This window comes from Bombus impatiens, unplaced genomic scaffold, assembly GCF_000188095.3.
Source record: "Bombus impatiens unplaced genomic scaffold, BIMP_2.2 scf_0525, whole genome shotgun sequence".
Classification (NCBI taxonomy): Eukaryota; Metazoa; Arthropoda; class Insecta; order Hymenoptera; family Apidae; genus Bombus; species Bombus impatiens.
The window spans coordinates 695,200-716,942 of record NT_176944.1 but is presented as its reverse complement, the minus strand read 5'-3'; the positions used below and the strand labels follow the sequence as shown (position 1 = coordinate 716,942).

The 21,743-nt window shown below is 35.2% G+C and overlaps 2 protein-coding genes across 3 annotated transcripts in view; both read right to left on the bottom strand.

Annotated features, from left to right (window-relative positions):
• The window catches only part of LOC100740297 (phosphatase and actin regulator 1-like), a 147,625-nt gene extending 125,976 nt beyond the window's left edge, over positions 1–21,649 (bottom strand). The window contains exons 1-2 of one of the 2 annotated variants that reach the window (XM_033321888.1): positions 21,418–21,649; positions 13,970–14,050 (exon numbers count right to left, since the gene is read on the bottom strand). In XM_033321888.1, coding sequence (XP_033177779.1) covers positions 13,970–14,050; positions 21,418–21,535 — 199 coding nt within the window. In that variant the 5' untranslated portion in view covers positions 21,536–21,649. The remainder of the gene's footprint in view (positions 1–13,969; positions 14,051–21,417) is intronic. The other variant, XM_033321889.1, reaches the window with a different exon arrangement.
• Positions 16,703–19,803, bottom strand: LOC100749920 (F-box only protein 7-like). The gene is made up of 6 exons (XM_012388101.3): positions 19,488–19,803; positions 19,149–19,409; positions 18,811–19,077; positions 18,236–18,320; positions 17,359–17,494; positions 16,703–17,118 (listed from the first exon to the last, which is right to left on the bottom strand). Exons 1-5 carry the CDS (start codon positions 19,667–19,669, stop codon positions 17,423–17,425), a joined length of 867 nt encoding a protein of 288 aa, XP_012243524.1. The 5' UTR covers positions 19,670–19,803; the 3' UTR covers positions 16,703–17,118; positions 17,359–17,422.
• Positions 21,650–21,743: the final 94 nt, after the last annotated feature.

Genomic DNA, 21,743 nt, shown 5'->3' with positions numbered 1-21,743 from the left:
GGGAAGGAAACGCGAGTTTGCTCGGAAACTTGTCTCGCTTAGCTGCCAACAATGAAACGACGCGGAAAACAAAATGCAAATTGCTTTTCTTTTCGACCTGGCCGCGTTTGACGCGCGATTTATCGACTATTCGAATGTGGAACGTCGCAGGATCGCATCTGCAACTTTTCTCATGCTATCCACACGCCGATTCCGGCCGCGATAAATCAAGCTTCTTTCGCGGGACTTCTCAACGTCATTCAGTGTCGACGAGTAATAAGTAACACGTCGAACATCATACAAGAAACTTGCCATGCTTCGATAAGGGCCTGCCCAACCAACAGCTTTGCGATCTTGATATATCGCCTTTGTTTGAAATTTTTCACACGATGTTAGAACTCCTTGGAGGTCTGCGCTGGATATGTTTCATCATGACATACTGTACTTTACTGTGCTTTTGCTTTTCTTTTTATCTTTCTTTTATTTCTTTTTTTTTTTTTTTTGTTTAATAAGAAGAAGAAGGAAGATGAAAGATGGAGAAGGTTAACTCATTAACACATTAGCTATTGATTGCATATGAATTATTCAGTTCAGGGAAATTGTATCGATCCATCCTATTTTAAAGATAGAATAAATTATGATTAAAATATGTAGCCATAAAGGTGGTCATTTTGAAAAAAATAAATAGAACGACACTTAATTCCCAGTCCATTAGTCTGCCAAGTATTGAAACATTGAAATGAGACTAATGCAAAATGGGTTAATGATATTCGGTGACGTGTGAATAGTAAGTGAATTATGCAATTTTTGAAGAAATCTCTAAAATATCTGACAATATTTTAAAGTACAATGTCAGGAAAAGGATTTTATCTTCGGGCGCGAAAGTTTCTACAAATGGTAGAAAACGAAGCATTCGTTAACAAACAAAACATTTACGCTTTACTCGTTACGTTATTCTTAATTCGATTGCGAATAGTGATATCTGTACGTATGTTTTAAAATTTGACGCTTATTTTCTCTCGTATTTGCGTGTACTATCTCTTTGCAATTTAACGGGTAATTGGGTAAAAGCCTAATCTTACCAATTAACTTATATATTACGATCTTACTTTAAAATCATTATTATCCACTATGATCAAGTTACGATTATAGCTGGGAGTTTAACATAAAAGCAATTCCATCTAGAGAGTTTTTTATATTTTATTTATCTTCGATATTCGGGTCAATATCTTACGATTAATTAAAAATAGTATCATTACGTTCGACGAGCATCGGATACGAATAAATTGAATTAATTGAATTAAGCGGAAATTTTTATTCGTCAACCTTCTCCAGTTGACGATCGAATTTATAAGAATTACAATTCATAATATTGAATTTCAAATATGAAAACGAAGTTTTCTGTCATTTTTCCGACTCTGAATCGTTGTGTAAATTTCTCTGGATTTACCTGGTCCGCTTATCTATGGTTAGACAGAGTTCCGAAATTCCAATTAAAACCTGAAGCGCTTGGAGTATCTTCTCACATTCCAATAAAAACCGACATACATAGTACCATAAATTCGCGAGAACACTGGATTTCAAGAGAAGAAAGCTGTGTCTCTTCCAGCTTGCAAATCTAACATCATTCGCGTGTAACATATCTTCATGTTCCAGGAAATAAAGGCTGTCGAGAAATCCTTTATTCTAGTTTTTAGGTTCATGCTTTTATTGAAAACCCTAAAATGCTAAGTGCAATAAATTGACATTTTTTAAATCAATTCCCCAAATTAATAATTAACAATGGCTTTCAAATAATTTGACAATAATTTTTTAATTTATCCAGTTGTGAAAATTTGTATTTCTTGCATAATTATTTCTGGTAAGTTTAATAGCGATTTTAATTTTCATAATTTAATCATTTACGTTATATCTTTTTATTTTATCGAATTTTCAGAGATACCTGAGAAATTATCGAGTCCAAAAGCTTTTATTGAATCAGATCGTCCTATTTTGTCAGCTATTAAATTTAATATCTTACAATTGCAAGTACCAGATGTAAGTTCCTAATAAAGAGACTGACTATATATATATAACTTTATGATTTAGCTAACGCCAAATCGCCAATTAACAACTATACCAATTATCATCACTTCTCAGACACGCATAAATCGCGTGAAATTTGTATTATTTCACAGCCGAAAGCGCAGCGAAACTTCCACAAACCGATGAAACACATGTCTCGTTCGAACTCCAACAACTAAACATCATTCGAACTTTCGAAAACATTTATCCATTCGCGCCTAACTGCACAAAAATTCATTTGCACAAATCTCACGAAAGTTCGTCCTCTCTCATACAGGATCTCGTCAGTTTCTCAAACGAATCTCTGGATTCTCTTTTGTTACTTTCCTTAAATAAATTAATTTAATTCTCTACAATACATATATATACTACGCCTAAATGGTATTGATCTTTGAATGTAACACACAGACTGTTACGCATTGAATTATATATATTTTGCTGCAATAGACCGAAGTATACCACATCATAACATTTAACTTTTGCAAAATATCACATTATAGTTGCATTATATTTTTTCCGACAATATTAGCTACATAATTCACGCTATGTTAATTACATTTACTCTATGAAATGTATCTTATTCTAATCGTTATCAACAAATTTAATAACACGGATCAATCAACGTATTAAGAACGAATCAAAGAATGTAAATTTTGAGAAGATTCCATTTTAAGAACGGAATATACAGTAAAAAAAAGCACGTAAAATCTTTACAGCCAAGTTCTTTTACAAGCCACTATATCTCGATGATTAATAACGCGTTAGGAAGCGAGTAACCTAGCCACGTGACGCAATTGTGGGAGTAGGCGATCGTCGGCGGTGAATTTTCCGTTGCGTAAAACTCTGCAATTAAAAGTCCGCGCAAAAATTGATTACGCAGTCACATCCTCTGCTTATCCCTCAGTAGGTCGTCGGCTTGGAAGACGAGGCGAAGGATGCAGGAAACAGTGTTACGGCAAGCGCATCGCTGCGCACGTTCGCCTCTTAGTGACGTAAATTTTCGTTGCGGTGGAACCCGGATTTTTACCGGAACCGCGGAACGCACGCATCTGGAGCGGAGCGAATTTGGCAGTGCTTCCTCGCGACGAGGCTGCAACGTGAAACTATAACACGACGAAGAACACCCTCTGCAGCACGTTTCACGATGTATGAATTATTCGTTGTACAAGACAGTTAAAGTTGGAAACTAAAGTTCCGAATTAGTGTTTCAATGAGATTGTAATAATTGTCGGAAAATTTGTGGAATAATTTCTGCAACTTTTTAAGTGGATTGTTAATTCTGAAAGATTTTTGTAGCAGGTGACGAACATTTTTTGAAACATATGGATGCGTAACGTAAGAAGGAACTTAAGAAATTATTTTATTTAATCTTATAATAGAAATTATCATATTTCCCAATAACATTATTCCACGTTGCTCGCTGTCTGCCTCTTTTGTTTGTGTAACTATGAATTCAGCTTCGTGCATGTAAAATAAACTTTCGCTACGGAGGTTTAATTAAAAAAATGGTGCAGTTAGAACAGAACTTTCCTTCAGGAAATGCCTTCGGATTACATAGTATGTGTATTTTTAAATTATTAGAAAACTACAAATATTTCATTTATGGTCACGCTAAAATCCACGATATACTAATATTTGCTCTAGCTGCGATAGAAATCCAACGATTGCTCGTTTGGCTTAATTATTCGAGGATCCCGTTACTGTTTCGATCGAATTAGAATTAGGGCAACCGATGACCCATAAACACAGTTGGCATTAATACCGATAAACTCATTAGAATCGGTGTGACTGGATGTCCGGTTGGACTAATGATGGAAATTCAAGACGTGCTTCAGTGTTGCTGCCTATACATTACGAATACCGAACTGAATCGATGCGAAGAGCATAGCACGAAGATCAATTGAGAAATCACAGAAAAAAAGCCGAAGATACGGCAACGAAAGTTTCACTGGAAAAGTTAGAGAAATAGTTACAAGTTCAAACGGAATTATGAAAAATGAGTACCTTTTAAATATGACTGAATGTATATTTCTTAATTTTTGATTCAGTTCGTATACAACTGATACTGAAAGTTTTATGAATGTTATGGCAGTTAACTACACGTATGAAAAAAAGAATGCCGAACTTTTACTTCATAATACGGCTTTTATAAATCACAATGACTTTGCTTCCTAGTGTGTAACGCCCTGTACTTTCACTTCGAGAGGTAGTACATACAACGATTACATACATTGAAACATAAGAATTTAGAACGTTAAAAGTATCAAATATTTTTTGTGAAAGGAAGTAAAAAGTGTTTTAAATGTTCGAGCAGATACTATGGAATCTTTTTTACATCGTATTAAATCTTTAGAATTCTTTTACTTAAATGATATACATATTTGTTAATTACACATATATAGACACAAATCTCACTGTTTAGCAAATGCAATTCCTGTGAATTATATATGGCTTTCTATAATTCCTATGCTTTTAAACAAATGATAGACGTTTTATTCACGCAGATAAAAACCTAAAGCGTTATTATGAAATGCAATCATCGATCTTTTTGTAATAAAATTTCTTTTTATAAAAAGAAAATAGCAAGAAACATCTATGTATAATTATAAATCAGGAAAATAAACGAAGTTCAAAAATTTACATCGCCAAGAATGAATTATCCAATATCTACAATCTATAAATCCTCTTTCTTTCTCACTACAAAAATAACACTCTTCAAAAACTACAACTCTTGACTAAGATAAAAAGACGGATTTATACTTCTTGACTTCTTTACACTTTTCTGCTTAATCAATAATTATCAATCAACAATCATATCATACAAAAAATTCACAATAAAAGACAGTAGAAATGATACTTTCCAGAAGTTTACAAATTATGAAAAAAAAAGAAATGAAGAAACTAATACTAAATTCACTAGATTTCTTCGCTTAATCAACATTCAACAATCAACATCAATCATATACAACAAATTCATGCGAAACCTATCCATCAAAAGTTCTATAAATCTGTTAACGAAAACAGAAAAATTAATGTATTCTAATCAGAGTGTAATACACTCTAATTTTCATATCATTTTCTTAACTGACATTCTTATTTAATAATTCGTACGAAATAAAATCCTCGAATTTTTTTCCAAAGATACTTACCATAAAGCATCATGAAATTAAATTATAACGTGCAACATGACCGACAACGATAACCACAGACAACGAGATCTCGTAAGGGAACTCACCCTGAGAATAAATCGGGAACTCGCCGTCGCTGTGGCTGTGCGTGAGCATCCCCGTGGAATAAAACTGCCACAGGGCTCTCCTCCGGTTTTCCTCAGACGTGCCAGCGAGGACCTCGTCGTCGTCGGCGTGGTCCAGCAGACTCAACACCTCGGAGAGCGACAGGTTGACGTTGATATCCTCGGCACGACGAACAGTTCGACGGGGCAAACGTAATCGTTCGTACGCACGATACCCGATTTCTTCGTCGGGTTCCACTTTTCCCGCGATCACGCTCGTCTCACCGATGCTCGCCTGGCATCGCGTGAAACTCGCGTTTCCACCGTACACTGGTATTCGATTCACCGCGAATATTGGTTGAACGCACCACCAGCTTGAACTATCGCCGGGCCGATCATCGACTTTCCCTTTCTTTCTGCCTCTCGCTGGCCCGCACACACACACCACCTACGAACGCGTTTTTTTGTTTTCTTTTCTTCTATCCTCCTCAATGATGCTGGCAATAGACGGATCGATTAAGGAACGTGGAACGAGACTCCTCTCGAAGCGAAGAAGAGAGGTCGAGACATCGATTTTGCATGATCTCAGCACTTCGAAGCTTCAGATGGCTTGTGCTGAGTTAGTTTTTGGTGAAGCATGCTTCCTCTACCTTCGATGTTGATTCCGTTTCGCGAGACGTACAAGCGTTTGGCGTGTATTCTTTCTTAATAATTGTGTTAATGTATGATAATATTTATAAATGAAGACGACAAGAAAAGAAGCGCGATAAATTACATTATATCGAATAAGACGTACTAATGCTCTTTCCATCCTAACATTTGCTTGATACTATAATTATCAGGAGTTAAAATATAGAACTTGACGGACAAATAATAAAACGTAAAGTATTTAAAAAAATACAAACGTAAGATGAGAAGTAAGCTTCTATTCGTAAATTTTATAAAAAAATCATTCAAATTCCAAAAAACTATACATTTCTATAAAAAATTACAAATTGATTATTTCGATAATTCCATTGTTAAATTTATCCTGGTACTTCCAATGTTAGATCTGTTTGGATTTTTAAGAACACGTTATTTTGCTTTATCGGGCTTTATGAACTGAAAATTGAAATAAGGAAATGCGCGATGAGACGGGAACGTGGGCCACTAAATAATAAGAACAAACGAAGGTTATCTAAATTAGGATACTAAACATTCCCTAAAGAAAAATAAAGCTACAATCCCAATAATGTTGCATGGTGTCAGGCTGTTCTGTTAATGCGATAGAGCAGACCGCTGCATAAAGCGTTTACTTGGAACGTCGCTATCCAACTACCGCAATCTCTGTAATTCGATAAACAGTTACTTTATGTAAGCCGTTTTAATCGATCGTAGGACAAGCTACGCGTGTACATTAAAAATGTCACAAAAGCAATTTTCGCATAGTTATATACCTACACTACTGGACATTTCTGTTGGCACGAGTTCAATAGAAGTTTCTACGAAAAGTTTGCCAATAATGTAACGGGCTATTACTCTTTTAAAATCACTATCGCGGCTGTATTGGTCTATTAGGTCGAAAATTGAAATTAATTCCGAGGGAACTAAGGAAATGCTCGTATTTCGCCGAACTCATTTTTTTAACTTACAAAAATTATATATTGGTCGTATTTTGTACAGGTTCGTGATGACTACGGGCTTTTTAATCACAATTTCGAGTTTTCCCTGCTAGAAAAATACCTGAAAATCATTACGGCGATTGTATTGGTTCGTTATTTCGAAGATTTTTGTTAATTCTAAAAATATTACTAAACATACAAATATCATTCATCGATCACATTTTATATATTTTTAGATATAATGACGAAGAACGCTTTATGGACTGTGTATATTTGACGCTCAATATTTTACTAATCACTGACAAAATTTTAGCTGTTTTTATGCATCATAATCTACCAGAGGCAAGGCTAATTATCTCCCTAATTATCTCTCTTGTTTGATAGAGGTGTAAGAAGAGGGCGGGTAATGTTCAGCGCAGAAGTTGAAGCGTTATAGCGTTTTGTTACGAAATTAAACCTGAGTATCATCACAATATACCGGAACTTCCTTTTCTTAACACGCGTAATACAATAATTCGGAACACACGAATTATAAACAGTACAGTTGTTCTACAAATTTGGTACGTTTGTAATTCTGTTCTACTTGAAACGTGACAAGTTATTATCCGAGAATAATTACTATCAAACACTTTTGAATTACTTTAATTCTCATTTACTTAAAACAATGTACCACGAAAATGCAAATACCATTCACATCATTAAGAAACATCCTAATACCTAATTAAGTAGCGAAATGTTTACACACCATTTCCATCGAAAATCTCAACGGCGCTACACAAAAATCGTTTCAGCAAAATTGCCCTCGCTTGCCCTCTTCACATTTGCCACCCCTATTTCTCTACCCCTAAAGAAGATGATCCCCTAAATGTAAACTAAAAACTCAGTCAAAAGCATCCACTCACTTTCGTCTCAGTGAAAGCAGATTTGCCTGATGGTGGCAAACAATACAGCTTGGGCATTCTAGAATGAAAAAACAAAGGGAGTAATGTATCGAACTGACATCGCAGGGTGGCGATATTTCCCACGTCGCGTCGCAGCCACGAAGAGCATCAGATGTCGTCATCGAAACGGTCCAGCCGGCGGCGTATCGGTCTGAACAACAAAGCGAAGAGAGAATAAAACAAAACGAGCGAAAAGGAGTAAAGAGCAAAGAGAGAAAAAAGAAGGATGGCTGTCTCTACGCGTCGCGACGCTCGTCCGTTTCTGCACACGTAAATTTATACCGCGGCTATTAATACGTCGGGCCTCGCGGGTTGATCGATCGCTCGAGGGAAAGAGGAAGGGACTGCGAGCAGAGATTGAACCGCGCCTTTGTTGGTGAAGGGCCACGAGTTTTTCCCTTAGATAAATCGAGAGTACTGCTCTGCTAATAACGAGGCCCCACGGCCAAGCTTATCCGTGTCTCCCGGTTCGATTCGCGATCGCCGTTACCTTCACTCGTTCGTTACTAGAATTTATTTTCCGTTTGCGATTGGAATCTGCCCGCGCTATCGTTGCGTGTCCGTGAGAAATTGAAATTGACTCGACCATGCTCGCCGCCGGCAATAAATCGATATTACTATTTCGGCGTGATGAAAAACAGCGGGAATGCGTATCTTTATGTTTCTTTCGTGAAATCCGCGACAGTTGATATATTGGACGTGGAAAACATTCTGTGCCATTAGTTTCGTACTTTAGAACTTTATTCTCTGATACTGGAGCTATCAAAATTGTGAAGGTAGACAATTTATGGTATTTTGTGACGGAATTTTGTTAATCTATAGCGACGTATTTTTGCGAATTTGAATTATTTCTTGTGCAAGATATATTTATATAAAATACGCTATCTTTTCTAAAATATATTTATAACACAGCGATTGGATAACCAAAATGATCACGTAATCTCCAAGAACGAAGTGATCTTTTAGATACGTCAATTAAAGAAAGAAAGAATAATCTAAAGTATCGCAGCGTATGTTTTATCAATCTATTCTTTCCTGAGATCAATCAATTTTTAATTTTATAAATTTATTTCAATATTGTTATCGGTACAAAGTATGCGGCAGAATTTGAATTACATCGTTCGTGATAAATAAGATAAATGATACAGAGAATGTAGGTTCTTGCCAAGATACATTTCAATATTTGCTGTATTATTCGTTTATGATAAACGAGACGAATCATAGGGGAAGTACGAACTCCTTTCAAAAGGCACATTTAAATATTTGCTTACTAAAAATCGTACGATTCGATAGATTATGTAATATCGTAAATGGTGAAAGGAAAAAGCGATATAATGGACCGTATATTAACTGCATGAGTTTGTTCGAGTAAAGATTGATTCGCAGTTTGAGTGCTGGAATTTATATGGAAGCAGGAAATTGTCTTCAACGACGTAAAATTCCCTTATTGGCTTTCGTCTTTCTTTGTACGCTCTGCAAATACAAAACATATACATTTTCGTGCCAATAATTTCTGCCTTGATCAGTATCTAGTAAATCATAATCGATTATCTCTAATAAATTCAAATTTTTATATCATCTTTTGATAAAGATTATACGTTTGCAAATTGCTAAACATTATTATCAAACAGTCTGTATATTTGTACCCGAATCATCACAGGATTATACGATCATTCAAAGCAATTTGGAAATATGATATTTGTAGAGCAAACTGAATATCAGATTGCAGATCAAACATCAGCAGCAATACCACTGTGCCTACAATTAACACGATATTTCTTTTAAAGTTTGCGTGGTGCAAACATCGCATCAATTCACCAACCTACGTGATACAGGCTATTGTTCGCAATTTAATAAAAAACTTCATATCAGTTCCTAAAATCTCAATTATCCCATTCAGTTAACCAAATCTTGCCTAACTCCCAACGAAACAATCGAAAAACGGGAACTGAAGAAAGAACTGAAAGTATCCGCAGGGAGAGACCACGTGAAGCATCGAGCTCGACGAAACTGTACGCGAAGTGAACCTTTTCCGGAAGACAATCCGTAAGGACGAAGACAAAGGCTCGCAAAGAGCGATCGAGTTAAGGGACCCTCTATTTCTCGATCTCTCGACTTCGAGTCGTTCCACGATTCCAAACTTGCAATCCGCACGAGTGAACTTATCAACATATTTACCACGCACTTAGTCCAGGTTCGCAAGACCAGCTCAGCCTCGTCACCCTTCTCGAGCCAACAATCTTCCTTTCACTTGCAGTGGTTACGCAAAAACCTTCGATCGAGCCACGTCGATCACACCACACGCGATTTCAGATGCACGCGCGCGTCCGATGATTCGCCACAAATCGGAAATTCCGAACGAGATCAAGGCGACGACAGGATGATCCGACGGGAGGCGATCTATAGGATCTACGAGGGCGGAGAATGGGCCGTGCACGCGTGTCACGACGATCGTCGATCGAGTAGGTCGTGAAGGGTTCGATCACAAAGAAACGTGCGTGGTACGCGCGACGGAGCGGGAAGGACTTTCGTCCAGGACGGGTTCGATGCGCGCACTGGGGATGAGAGAGAGCCAGGGAGCAACCCGGAGAACAGAGAACGCCGACATCCGCGCTCGAGCGACAAAGAGGGTTGGCCAGGCTGTCAGAGCAAGTGAGAGGATAAGGGGGCGGTGCAACAGGGAGAGAGAGAGAAAGAGGAAGGCGAAACGGCGCAAGCTTAAGCCCGCTACCGGGCTTCGAAATACGCATACGACATAGTAGCGCACACCAGCTAACCGTGAACGAGTCCCGATTCCGGAATACGAATGCTCCAGCGACGTGTCGTTGTCCCGTTTCCGAGAGGCCTCGCTATATACTATAAACGTCGCGAGCTACGTTTTCGCTTTATTTTTTTAAATGACAATTTTCCGGTTGACATTTCCCTCGTGTTCTTCCAGATTGTTCGAATTTTAAGCTATAAAATTCTGCGTTTTGGAGTGGAGCAGAGAGACAGCGTGGTGTAGAGAAGCGGGAAAGTAAAGAGGGAAAGAGGAATAGGAAGAGCGAAGCTAGCGTAGAATATTGCGGATGAAGGATAAATGGAGCGAACGAGGTGGCAGGAAAGAAGATAGTCATAGGCTGTACAAAACAGCGAGAGAGGGTGCATCTTCCCCAAGCACGGAAACGAAACGTTTAGCGGCCGATTTTGAAAAGTGCACTCTTCCAACGTTCTCTTTTTGTCTCTTCCTCTCTCCCTCTCCCTTTGCTGATGTTCCCATTCTGCGAGTCGCCACCTGCTATGACCCAGTTCTCCTAGGCGACCTTACAGCGCGGTTCGTCCTAAATTCGTGCGTTAACAACCCCGCCTCGCCGTTATTAATTATTATCGCGCTCACAGTTGAATCTCTAATTGAAGAAAAATAGTCGAGTGCAGGGCAAACGTTTTAATCGGTGTCGCGGTTGCGAGCGTTTAGGTACGACGATAATTAAAACTCGCACGCGAATCTGCCAGCTTAATTGCCCGCTATTTATTCGCATCGGCATCGTTCGGCAACGCGATGCATCCTATGAATCGACGACTGTTCGTAATGGTGAGAAAGGAGATTGTTTCTTCTTTTTCCTTTTTCCCTTAATTACCTTTAGAGTGAAACTAACAATAAATGAGAATCCAGGATCGAAAATGTCGCGAAATGGGGCTACGGTGGCGAACATCGTTGACTATTACGCTCGACTAGGTTTATTCGACGGTTCCGTGCCAAAACTTCCCAGTTCGTTAAGCTGTGTCGAAGAAGGGAAGAATATTAGAAGTCACGCCGCTCGCAGCGGCGCGGAACAGTTCGGGATAGAAACGGAAGACGGGACAACGATAAATCGCTCGTACGTGACGGCGCGACGGAATCGTATAAATATTGAAACACCTATCACCTTCCTCTTTTTGATTTTCTTTCTGCCATCAGAGAGTGGATTAGTGAGAATTAAATAGAACAGACGGAAAATCGTTAGTAGGGAAATTTTTACTGGGAAATTGTATATTGATGTCTGTTTACTGTAACACTGTTGGAACTATATCGTAGGTTTGTTGAAAAAGTGGCGCAACTAAGCAAAGTAAACTTTTCAGCAAATCGGTTTGAAATAGAACTTCTTCCAATTATTTAGCAACAAACAAATTTTTTTGTTTACAATTCATCGAATGTTCCTTGGACTTTCACAGTTTTTAATAAAAATTACATGTGCGGTTCTTTATATATTATTCTTTGATAAAATTAACGAACACCCATCGTTACGTATTAACGTCAAAGAAAATGGAAAATAAAATATTCGCTTTGACGAAAGACCGTAGCGAAATCAAATTCTACGAATGAAAACTATAATAATAAATTAATCCCGAAATTTCATATATTGCGCAGACATTCGAATCAGTTATCCGTTTTCCAATTTAATCCTTACTCCGATTTTGCAAAATTAACGGACACAAATCGAGCGTCGAAACGACAAGACACATTTATTATAGGCTGCATACGACAAAGCCAATCTACAGAAACGTTTCAATCATTTTCCAACTGCGATTTGACAGCGTAACGGCAGCGTAATAACAATTATCAACCATCCCGTATCTAACGATCGAACTCAGCCTTCGAATTTGTGGGATCGCGTGGAACATGTGAATCCACTTGCCTAACTGCATTTCGCGGATTAACGATGTACAACGTCACGGACATCAACCAGCGAATAATAGCGTTGTTGTGTCAAAATCGAAGCTTTCTCCTTCTTTTTATTGGAAATAAAAACGAAAAAATCCGTTGGAGAGAACAGAGTGGTTTACAGTTTACAAGAAGAAATGTAAAGCAGATATCTTTCTGTATTTCACTATTTTATGTTGAAAGTAAAATATTTACTTAGAATTAAAATTTCAAGACATATTAATATTTCAAAGATTATGATTAAAACAAATATTTCTATGTAATATGACATTTGTGAGTATTTGAAATTCGTGGTGTAAAATTTATAAACGTTTAAAATTTGTCGTGTGAATGTTTGTAAAATTTTTTATATAAAAATTATATAGTTCAATTAGAGACGTTCGATGAATTCAAGAAAAGCTTCAATATTTCAGTATAATATTATACTGTACCATCAATCGAGACAAAGAGGAAATTTTATAAACATGGTGTACAGAAGCAAAAAGATATGGATATGGATGATAAAAGTGTAAAATCCGCACCATTTCGAAAAAAATATGAAAGTTTGAATCGATAGGTAATCACTAAGATTTTGCGTACTTGCAAAGACTTTGCATCCCTACTCATAAAAATCACGAATCCAGAAATGATATCTTATTTCATGAAGTAGATTCTAACTGCGATCAACCAAATCCCTCAAACAGCTACTAAGGAATATCACGAAGAAGATTTTCCAACATCCTGTTCTACTCCAACATCTCGACGACCCTTAGTTCTAGTTCTATCCTCCAAAACAAATATTTTTCGTTTAAATAAATTCGAAGGAGTTTGTAATAAAAATTCTCATCTCCTTGCGGCGATTCTAACATTTTTATGAAATATCGTGAAGAAAATCTTCCAACATCTTGAAGATTCCGTCTTCCTAATTTTTAATTTTATTCTCTGAACCGAATGCTTTATGTCAAAATAAATTCGAACGAGTTTATAATAAAAATTCACGTATTTTTTTAACGTGCCCTTGTAAAAAGTACAAGATAGATAGATAATCAATGTTTGATGGACGGATGTATCAATCTCTGTAGCTTTATCTAGCGTCGGAGATGCAACAGTCTGCTTTTCAACAATAACAGAGTTGCATTTTAAACATATGAAGCGTCGATGCACGTGGCAAATTATTTATTCCCACTTGCATAATGACAAATCGAAGCTCATATCGGGGATTGTTAATGATAAGCATGATCTCGCGTTAAGAGTTACCGCGTAATTAATTGATTGCGTATTGACTATAATAATATTATAAACTACAATGAAGGCGATCGTTTCCATTTTGTTGTAAACCGCCGCTAGTTTCCACGGTGTACAAAGACAAATTTTCATTGCTGATACACCAGATCGATAGGTGCAACCAGGTGTGCTTCCATCTGACGTATCGACCAGAAGTGAAACACAGTAGAGGAAGAGCGAAACAGTTGTTGCCTTGGTTATCACTCACCGGTATCACCATTACTCTGTGTCGTCGTTTCCTCATTTTGGGTATCATCGTTGCTCAGCGTTGGCTTCGTTATCTCTTCTGCTGAAAAATAATTTACGAACATTATAAATTTGTATAATTAATTGGAAAAAATTTAATTCAAATGACAGTAAGGATGTAATTAAAGAAATGATGCTATAAAATCAAGAATAATTAAAGAATATTAAAAAAAATATAATTAATTCTATTTGAAACAAATGTTTGAAAATTTTATATAAATATTTGAGAGTAAAGATTAGAGGCGTACGAAGACAAGAACTTTGCACATGTTTATACTGGATCTTAAAAAATATTTATTTAAGAAAAATCTTCTATTTACATAATTTTATTTGATTAACACTTCTTTGTGTATCATCGATAAAGTATCTGTCAGAGATTATCGATTTCACGCGTTCTACAATGTAGTCTAGACCATTCAAAATTCTCGTCGAGGTTTCCAGGTGATCTGGAATCTAGACTAGATTTCAGTTATTAACTTATAAGTGAACTACATGTGTATTAGTACAGATGAGAATAAATCTGACAATGCTTTTTTTGTACTTCACGTTTCAGGATCACCTGATTTCTTATCATTTTCGTGTCGCACACGACATTATCAATTAAGTATAGTAATGGTTTGAATCAAAACCTAACTCTTGTATGAAACTACAAATACACTATAGAACAGGACATTTCGTAATTACAAAATAAAGAATGCTGTATGCCTATAGCATTTTTGTTCATCGTTATACAAACTGAATGGAGAGCGGTTGATAAAAAGATAATTTTGAATAGAAGCTACCATGCTTATAACGTATTGTATTTACCTATTACTTTTGTTTTCTTTTTTTTTTGCTTACGATTACAGTCAGTAATAGATATAATGTTCCAATCTTGTTAAATGAATCAAAATAAGAAGATAACTTAAATTCATAATTAAAGTAAAGTAATGCTTTCACGTAGTCTTATATGACATAAAGCAGAATTATATTCGTGTAAACATAGTAGATTCATATACATATTTACTACATAATTGTTGGACGACGGTATACGCTTAAATAAGTTAAAAACTTTATAAATTAGTATAAAGTATTATGGTAAATAATAAAAATTCGAAGCTTATAATAACACTCTGAAAAATCTGAAAGTCTAAAATTTAAATAATATATCATTACTTTCCTCCTTGGAAGATTTGTATTGTAATTTTTATTTCATACCAAGTAGAATTTTTATACAGTGTGGACCAGATAAAGTGTTAAGTATAGGCTATTTTCCCCGAAACCATTACAGATATCAATTTGAGATTTTTAAACTTTGAAGTTTTCGAACTTAAATGGTACAAAGAGTCTAGCATCTCACAGTGTAAGATATTGTGAGGGTGACTTTCTTAAGGCAGAAATATGTACTATTCCCATTTCTTTTTATCTTATGCAAGGAAAGTTCCACGAAGGTGTCGGGAAACATTAAAAAAAATTTATTCTGCTTTGAAAATTATTTCTCAAATAGGTCACCTAATTTAACGTCAGTTGATTATTTTTTATTGAGCTATGTAAAGGAAAAAGTGATTGCAACGACACTGACTATGAAAAAAGATATTAAAAGATGAATTCAGACCGCATGTAAATCTATAATTCCAATAATGTTATCAAATATTGGCGAAGCTATTATCACAAGAATAGATGCGTGTTTTCAAAACATAATATATTTCTTTTGATATCTTTCCACATCGTCACGAAACTCTCCTTACGTAAGGTATTTTCCGCTATAACTCTTTAACTATGTAAAGTAAAAAAAAACCCCTTCGGTAAAAGTTGTTAGATTTGATAACATCTGTCCGAATATCGATAAATTAATGTCACCCTATTAAAGAAGAATGGGGTAACATCCCTTTCATTTCCAAAAGACTCACCCGCACAATATCTTACAGCCTAAAGTGTTAACCCCTCTGTGCTATTTAACACCAAAAAATGTCAAGTTGATATCTGCAATGGCTTCGAAGAAAACAACTTGTAATATTTTTATCTGCCCCACCCATATGTACATTTACCGTGGCCATGCATGATTGACGATAACTGGTCAACTTCATTTTTATAACATTATAATTATTTCCATTATAAACTAGCATTTAATATAATATTAATATAATTACAGGTGAAAAACTAATGACATGAAACTTTAAATGTAGTTGTAACTTGCAATAAATATGTAAATTATAATGTTAATTATTAGAATAAATCGCCGAAAGTATAAATGTGTAGTAATAATCTAAAAATTATTGATTGCTATAATAGGAAAATCAGATTTCGACCGTATCGAAAGTTTTGCCCTCTCTCCAAACATTCACGATGACTTTGAGTGATACTACAGCGGGAGATCGTTACTACTACCTGAACCTTCGCAGCGTACACATCGACAACACGGAAACTTATATTATCGTAAGCTGGACGATATCTAACATTTCTAATACTTTATTTATAACAATGAAATCACGGATTCATTTCTATAACATTCCTAAATATTATTTAACATTGTCAATAAATTATTTTATTTCAATAATATTTTCAAACATTACTTAACAATTTTAAAGATCTGTTTATAACAACATAAAATCATTAATTTAATTATTCACTACCTTTAAACATTATTTAACAATTTTAATAAATTGCTTATAACAATGAAATAATTATTCTGTTTCTATAACATTTCAAAACACTATTTAATATTTTAATAATTTATTTTCTGTTCTGTTTCTTTCTGCCACCAAAGCGTGTCCATTATAAAACCGATAGAAGGATTTAAGAAGAAAAGAAACAACGTTCATAGACTTGAGCAAAGAATTTGTTGCAACTAATTTCCAATTCTACGACGGTGAGTCGCATGGTTTGGTTTCTTCGGTGATTGGTTAAAGATTCAAATATGATAATCTGAACTGAAATGCGACCTCAATTTTAAATTGAAAAGCCATTCATTGCAGCGAGTGTCATCACACTCGTGCAGGGTAGGTCTTGATAATTAATATTTTTCAATAGTTTACGTCACAATAATCTACCTTCGTATGCATGCTTCTCACTTATTTTTCTTACAATTAGTGGATTTCAATCGACTACTGTAAGCTGTAGTATTCCGTGTTCCTGAGAACATAAAGAATAAAATTATTTGAAATTCAAATATAATACAAGTGTTTTTAAGAATTTTCATATATATATTCTAGTCTACTCTCTTTAATAAACTATATATTAAATTGTAGTTGATAATGTGATATAATATTACGTATATATACATATTATATACATATATCTATGTATATAGGATATATATTTTAGAGAGTCTGAATTTGTGCAATACATTTTAAGAACAATCTTTATGCTCACGTATATCAGTAGATATCATACTAAACTCAAGCTTGTGTAAATGCCACAAGCTTTTTCAAGATATTCAATTTCCAGTCAATGGGATTAGGGGTCCAGGGTGGGTCTCGTATGCGTAGTTACCTCCTCGTGGTGAGACCTGGTAATTAACATTGTTTTCCAAAGATTAATCTTTACAATCATGTTTTTATATCAACAAATTAATCTTTAGAACACGATATGAAGCTAAAAACTACGCTCTCTGTAATTCAGTGTAGATCGCAAAAAATTCCCATAAATATCTTAGATAATTTAGTCTGTACTGCAGTTACTCGTTAACAAGTGAACTTGACGTGGAATGCCCTGGAAGGTGTGCATTTTAGTCTTAACTACTTATATGATAGGCATATGCAATATGTAATTAAAGAAACAAATTTTAAATACAGGTTTTCGCCATCTATCGATCTAATCCTTAATGTAAATAAACGATTACCATTCGGCAAATTTTTATTTCTAATAGTAGGATTGCATGCTTGTATACATTATGTCATTAGAAATATACTCATGCTGGAAATTATATCACACTGCTCATTTGCTTGCTTAGAATAAAAATTTGTAACAATAAAAATATGTACTTCCATTTTAAAAAATTACTTTGATGTTGAAATTTCCTAATCACGATAGATGATTTCAATTTTTCAAAATATTTAGATATTATATTAACTTTCTCCTGTTAAGTGAAACAATTCTCATAGAAAATCTTCTTGCGTTTTTTATAGCTAGACACGAAATTCTGTATAATGCCAGGTCTATCCTATAGTTAGTTAATGGTACTAGGACTATTTGTGTTGTGATTGATTGATTAGTTCAAATTATACTTTATCGAAAATTGAAATAAAACCTTCTTGCGGTAATTACGGCCAGCAACATAGTTTTTCCGATATGTCTCGGGAATTAGTTCCTTGGAACAACAGTTCAGTGATAATCTGTAAATTGCGCTTATGAAACTCATATCTGTGCAACGATGCATCCAAGATAATCAAACCGTGAAGTTATAATCTTTAAATACATGTGAATGCTATACATAAGTAAAAGTTCAAGTATTATCAAATTATTATATAGAAACGAGGTTGAACAAATAAACATAAGCATTTGGAAATATCACATATACCTGTTATATAATTCAATAATTATAATAAATTAATGTTAAACGTCCTAGTATTTATAAATAACCTTAGTATTACAGGACTTTTTAATTTATAATTTATTTTTTTTCACACATGTTTTTCACAACTGTGTTTATAACATCATGAATTTTTTACAAACATATTTTACAAAATACAAAGTATAATAAATTAAAAATATTTATTACATCATTTTAAAACATTGCCCTTGTCATGCATGACTTGTGCTTTTTCCCTTGCTCTTTTAAATAGTTAAAGGTTTAACCGTTTAAGTAGTTTTTTGTTTTTGTACCTAAAACGATAGCAGTCTTTGCCATTTGATACTGTACGGTAACATCCTGGAAAATCCCTATATAGTAAATCCTTCCATAATTGTGATTCTGAGCATATATCACGGAATTCTCTACAACACTGTGCCATCTTTGTTACACTATAGGCATCTAGCAGTCTTAAAATTCTGAACTTCAACTCAATTGGAATAGTTTGAAGACTAGGACCCATTACACCAGCTTTGATAAATAGATCTTTACGCACTGGTGTAGACAATTGATCCTTAAACCTATTAAACAGTTTAATAAGAACAAATATAATCCTTTTCAAATAATCAACATAGCTATAAATTTATCATACCTGTGAGATATTGCTTTAAGATTCATGTACCGTCCACAAAGATCACTCGAGTAAGGATTAACATACTTCAGAGTCTGTACACTTATACTGTAAGTCGTTTTTCCATCCATAAGAGGAAAAAAATTCAAAATCAATGTGTCTCCCAGAGGGACTACAACTAGTTTGCATTCTACATCAGGAACACTTTCTAGTTGAAAATACATTTCATATATTCCCGTGTCTCGCGATTTCCAACTTTTTGGTATATAGAGTAGTTTTGGACTGTGACAGATGCATTTTATAACACACAATAATACAATTGATGACTAAAAAATACACGCTATCAATGATAATGCGTACCATTGTGGCCGATCACTATATGACGATGACAAATAAAAACCAGCCTCTGCTAACAATACTATTATTAAAGCAACAATATAATCGTGATGCGTGGATTCTCTGTCTAAATCGTTTAATACTTTTTCTAACGATGGTGCTAATTTAGTACGAGTACATTCTTCTGCTAAAATTGATTTCAACATTATATTTTCCTAATATAATTTTAACCTCTCAACACACAAGTTATGGTACAATGTCTATCACTGCACTTGTAATGTTTTGTTTATAGTAAGTTAGGTTACTACATGGTTGCGCCACTAACGCCATCATTTCATACTAAAAGATCCTACCGCGCCATCTGTTTCAATTTTATGAAATATATGTTTATTCAATATTTATTTCTATATTTATTAAAAATATCCATTTTCTAAATGAATATTACAGAGTCAGATATTTATATTGGAATATATTAATTTTATGATTATATTTGTGTATTTCAAACGGTCCGATTATAGAATAGCTGGATTTTTTATATTTTGTGGCGACCTCTCTAAGAAAACATACAGATTGTAACAGATCAAAATCGAAAAGACAAAAAAATATCATACATTTAATGAATAGCAATTTATTTGTATATACTATACGTTCTAATGCAGTTTAATTTGTAATTACGTATAAATTAACATACGCAGTCGCGCAATACAGCAATTTTACAGATGTCAGAACATATCGGTATATGGTAACAGAAATGACAACTTATGGTTAATGTTTTGTCACGTTACAGGAGTGCAATCAGTTTGAGTGATGTAGACAGATAATGTGCAGGAAGTCCCGCGTATCTAATACCTATAAGGTTTACAGCTTATCGCGGATAACTTATGAGTGTGTCATTTTTTCGTCGATAAAAGAATTTGTCATGTCACTTTCTTAATGATTAAATTACTGTACCCATTTACAATTGTATTTCTTAAACCAATTTTTCGATATTTAAAACAAAATTAACGAAATTAACTGCAGAAATTATAGATTTCTGCGATGCTTTCGATAAACAGCGCGTTAACAGCTCTCTTGTTTAACAGCGCCACCACGAAAATTAAAAATTCGAAGCCAGTCAAACGAAGATAAAATAAATAAAATAAAACCGGTATAGGAACTCGTTGCGTTTTTTTCATGGGAATGTCTCAACGAACTCGTCGCTAACGGTGAACAAAATCAATTACACGCATTGCCAGTTATACGTGTACATAGATTAAATTTAAACTTGCGTACTGCTTGAGGTAAACCAGATTTGTGCGTTTACGATCAATTTCAATCATACAAATAATTACTCTGATTCAGAAAGTTGTTTCACGATGTCTTTCCCATCTGTCTGTCTAGCAATAATCCTTCCGCCAGTAACGTAATGTTAAATCTCTCAGTCATTACGATTTTCAATAAAACTCATGCATAAATATAATATTTGAAACCTAATGCTCGCAAACTGATCAAACAGAAAATCCTATCAGATATGAATCAAATAAAAAAGCACAGATATATCAATTTATTATCGGTAAGAGAAAGGACTGATAAGATTAAAAATGCAATGTTGCAATCAATCGTCATCAGGAAATCGTCATTTTAAAAGTAACGCGTCAAATTTTTTAACAAAACCTTTTACGGGTACCAGTTTGTGATAAATGTCATCGGTGATTCGCCGACATTTTTGACACTTAGTACGCGCGAAAATTAAGTCGTATAGGTGAACGATGAGTCACGTGATCGACGACGACATGTTAGTTAGAAAATACCGGGATAGCGAACAGGCCCAGACGGGCCCATAAATATCCCTGTACGCTCCTGTTCGGCATGCGAGAGCGCTCCGTACCACTTGTTGCATGGCCGCGCTCGACAGTCGCGTTTGAATAAAATAGCTCTCAAACTGCTACGGGTTATTTTAGCAGGGCTAACATACCGGGAGAACCGGATATCTCAGCGTCCTCCTGGCTCGGTGTTTCAGCCACTTTCGTCTGCCCATGGGACACAACACTAGTCACTACACTTGACACCACCGACTCGCACGATTCGGCCATTTTCAGGTTAACTCGCGTTTATCCGCACGACGGCTAGTTACCTCGCTGCATTCGAATCCGAATCCTTTTTCGAAACTTCCACACACGCTTCGCGGTTCATAACACTCGACTCCCATGACAGATGGCGGCTCCCGGATGGGAAGAATGCTACTGCCATCTGGTGGCCAATTTGGAAGCTAAAGAAGTCATTTGAAAGGAATATCTTTTA

What these genes read in the sequence shown, in the direction of transcription:
- LOC100749920 (XM_012388101.3), bottom strand. Translation starts at nt 19,669, where the DNA reads ATGTTGAAATCAATTTTAGCAGAAGAATGTACTCGTACTAAATTAGCA. An exon ending in CTTAAAGCAATATCTCACAG is followed by an intron (nt 19,078 to 19,148) that starts GTATGATAAATT and finishes ACTGTTTAATAG; the next exon opens with GTTTAAGGATCAATTGTCTA. An exon ending in GCCGTAATTACCGCAAGAAG is followed by an intron (nt 17,495 to 18,235) that starts GTTTTATTTCAA and finishes GTTAATTACCAG; the next exon opens with GTCTCACCACGAGGAGGTAA.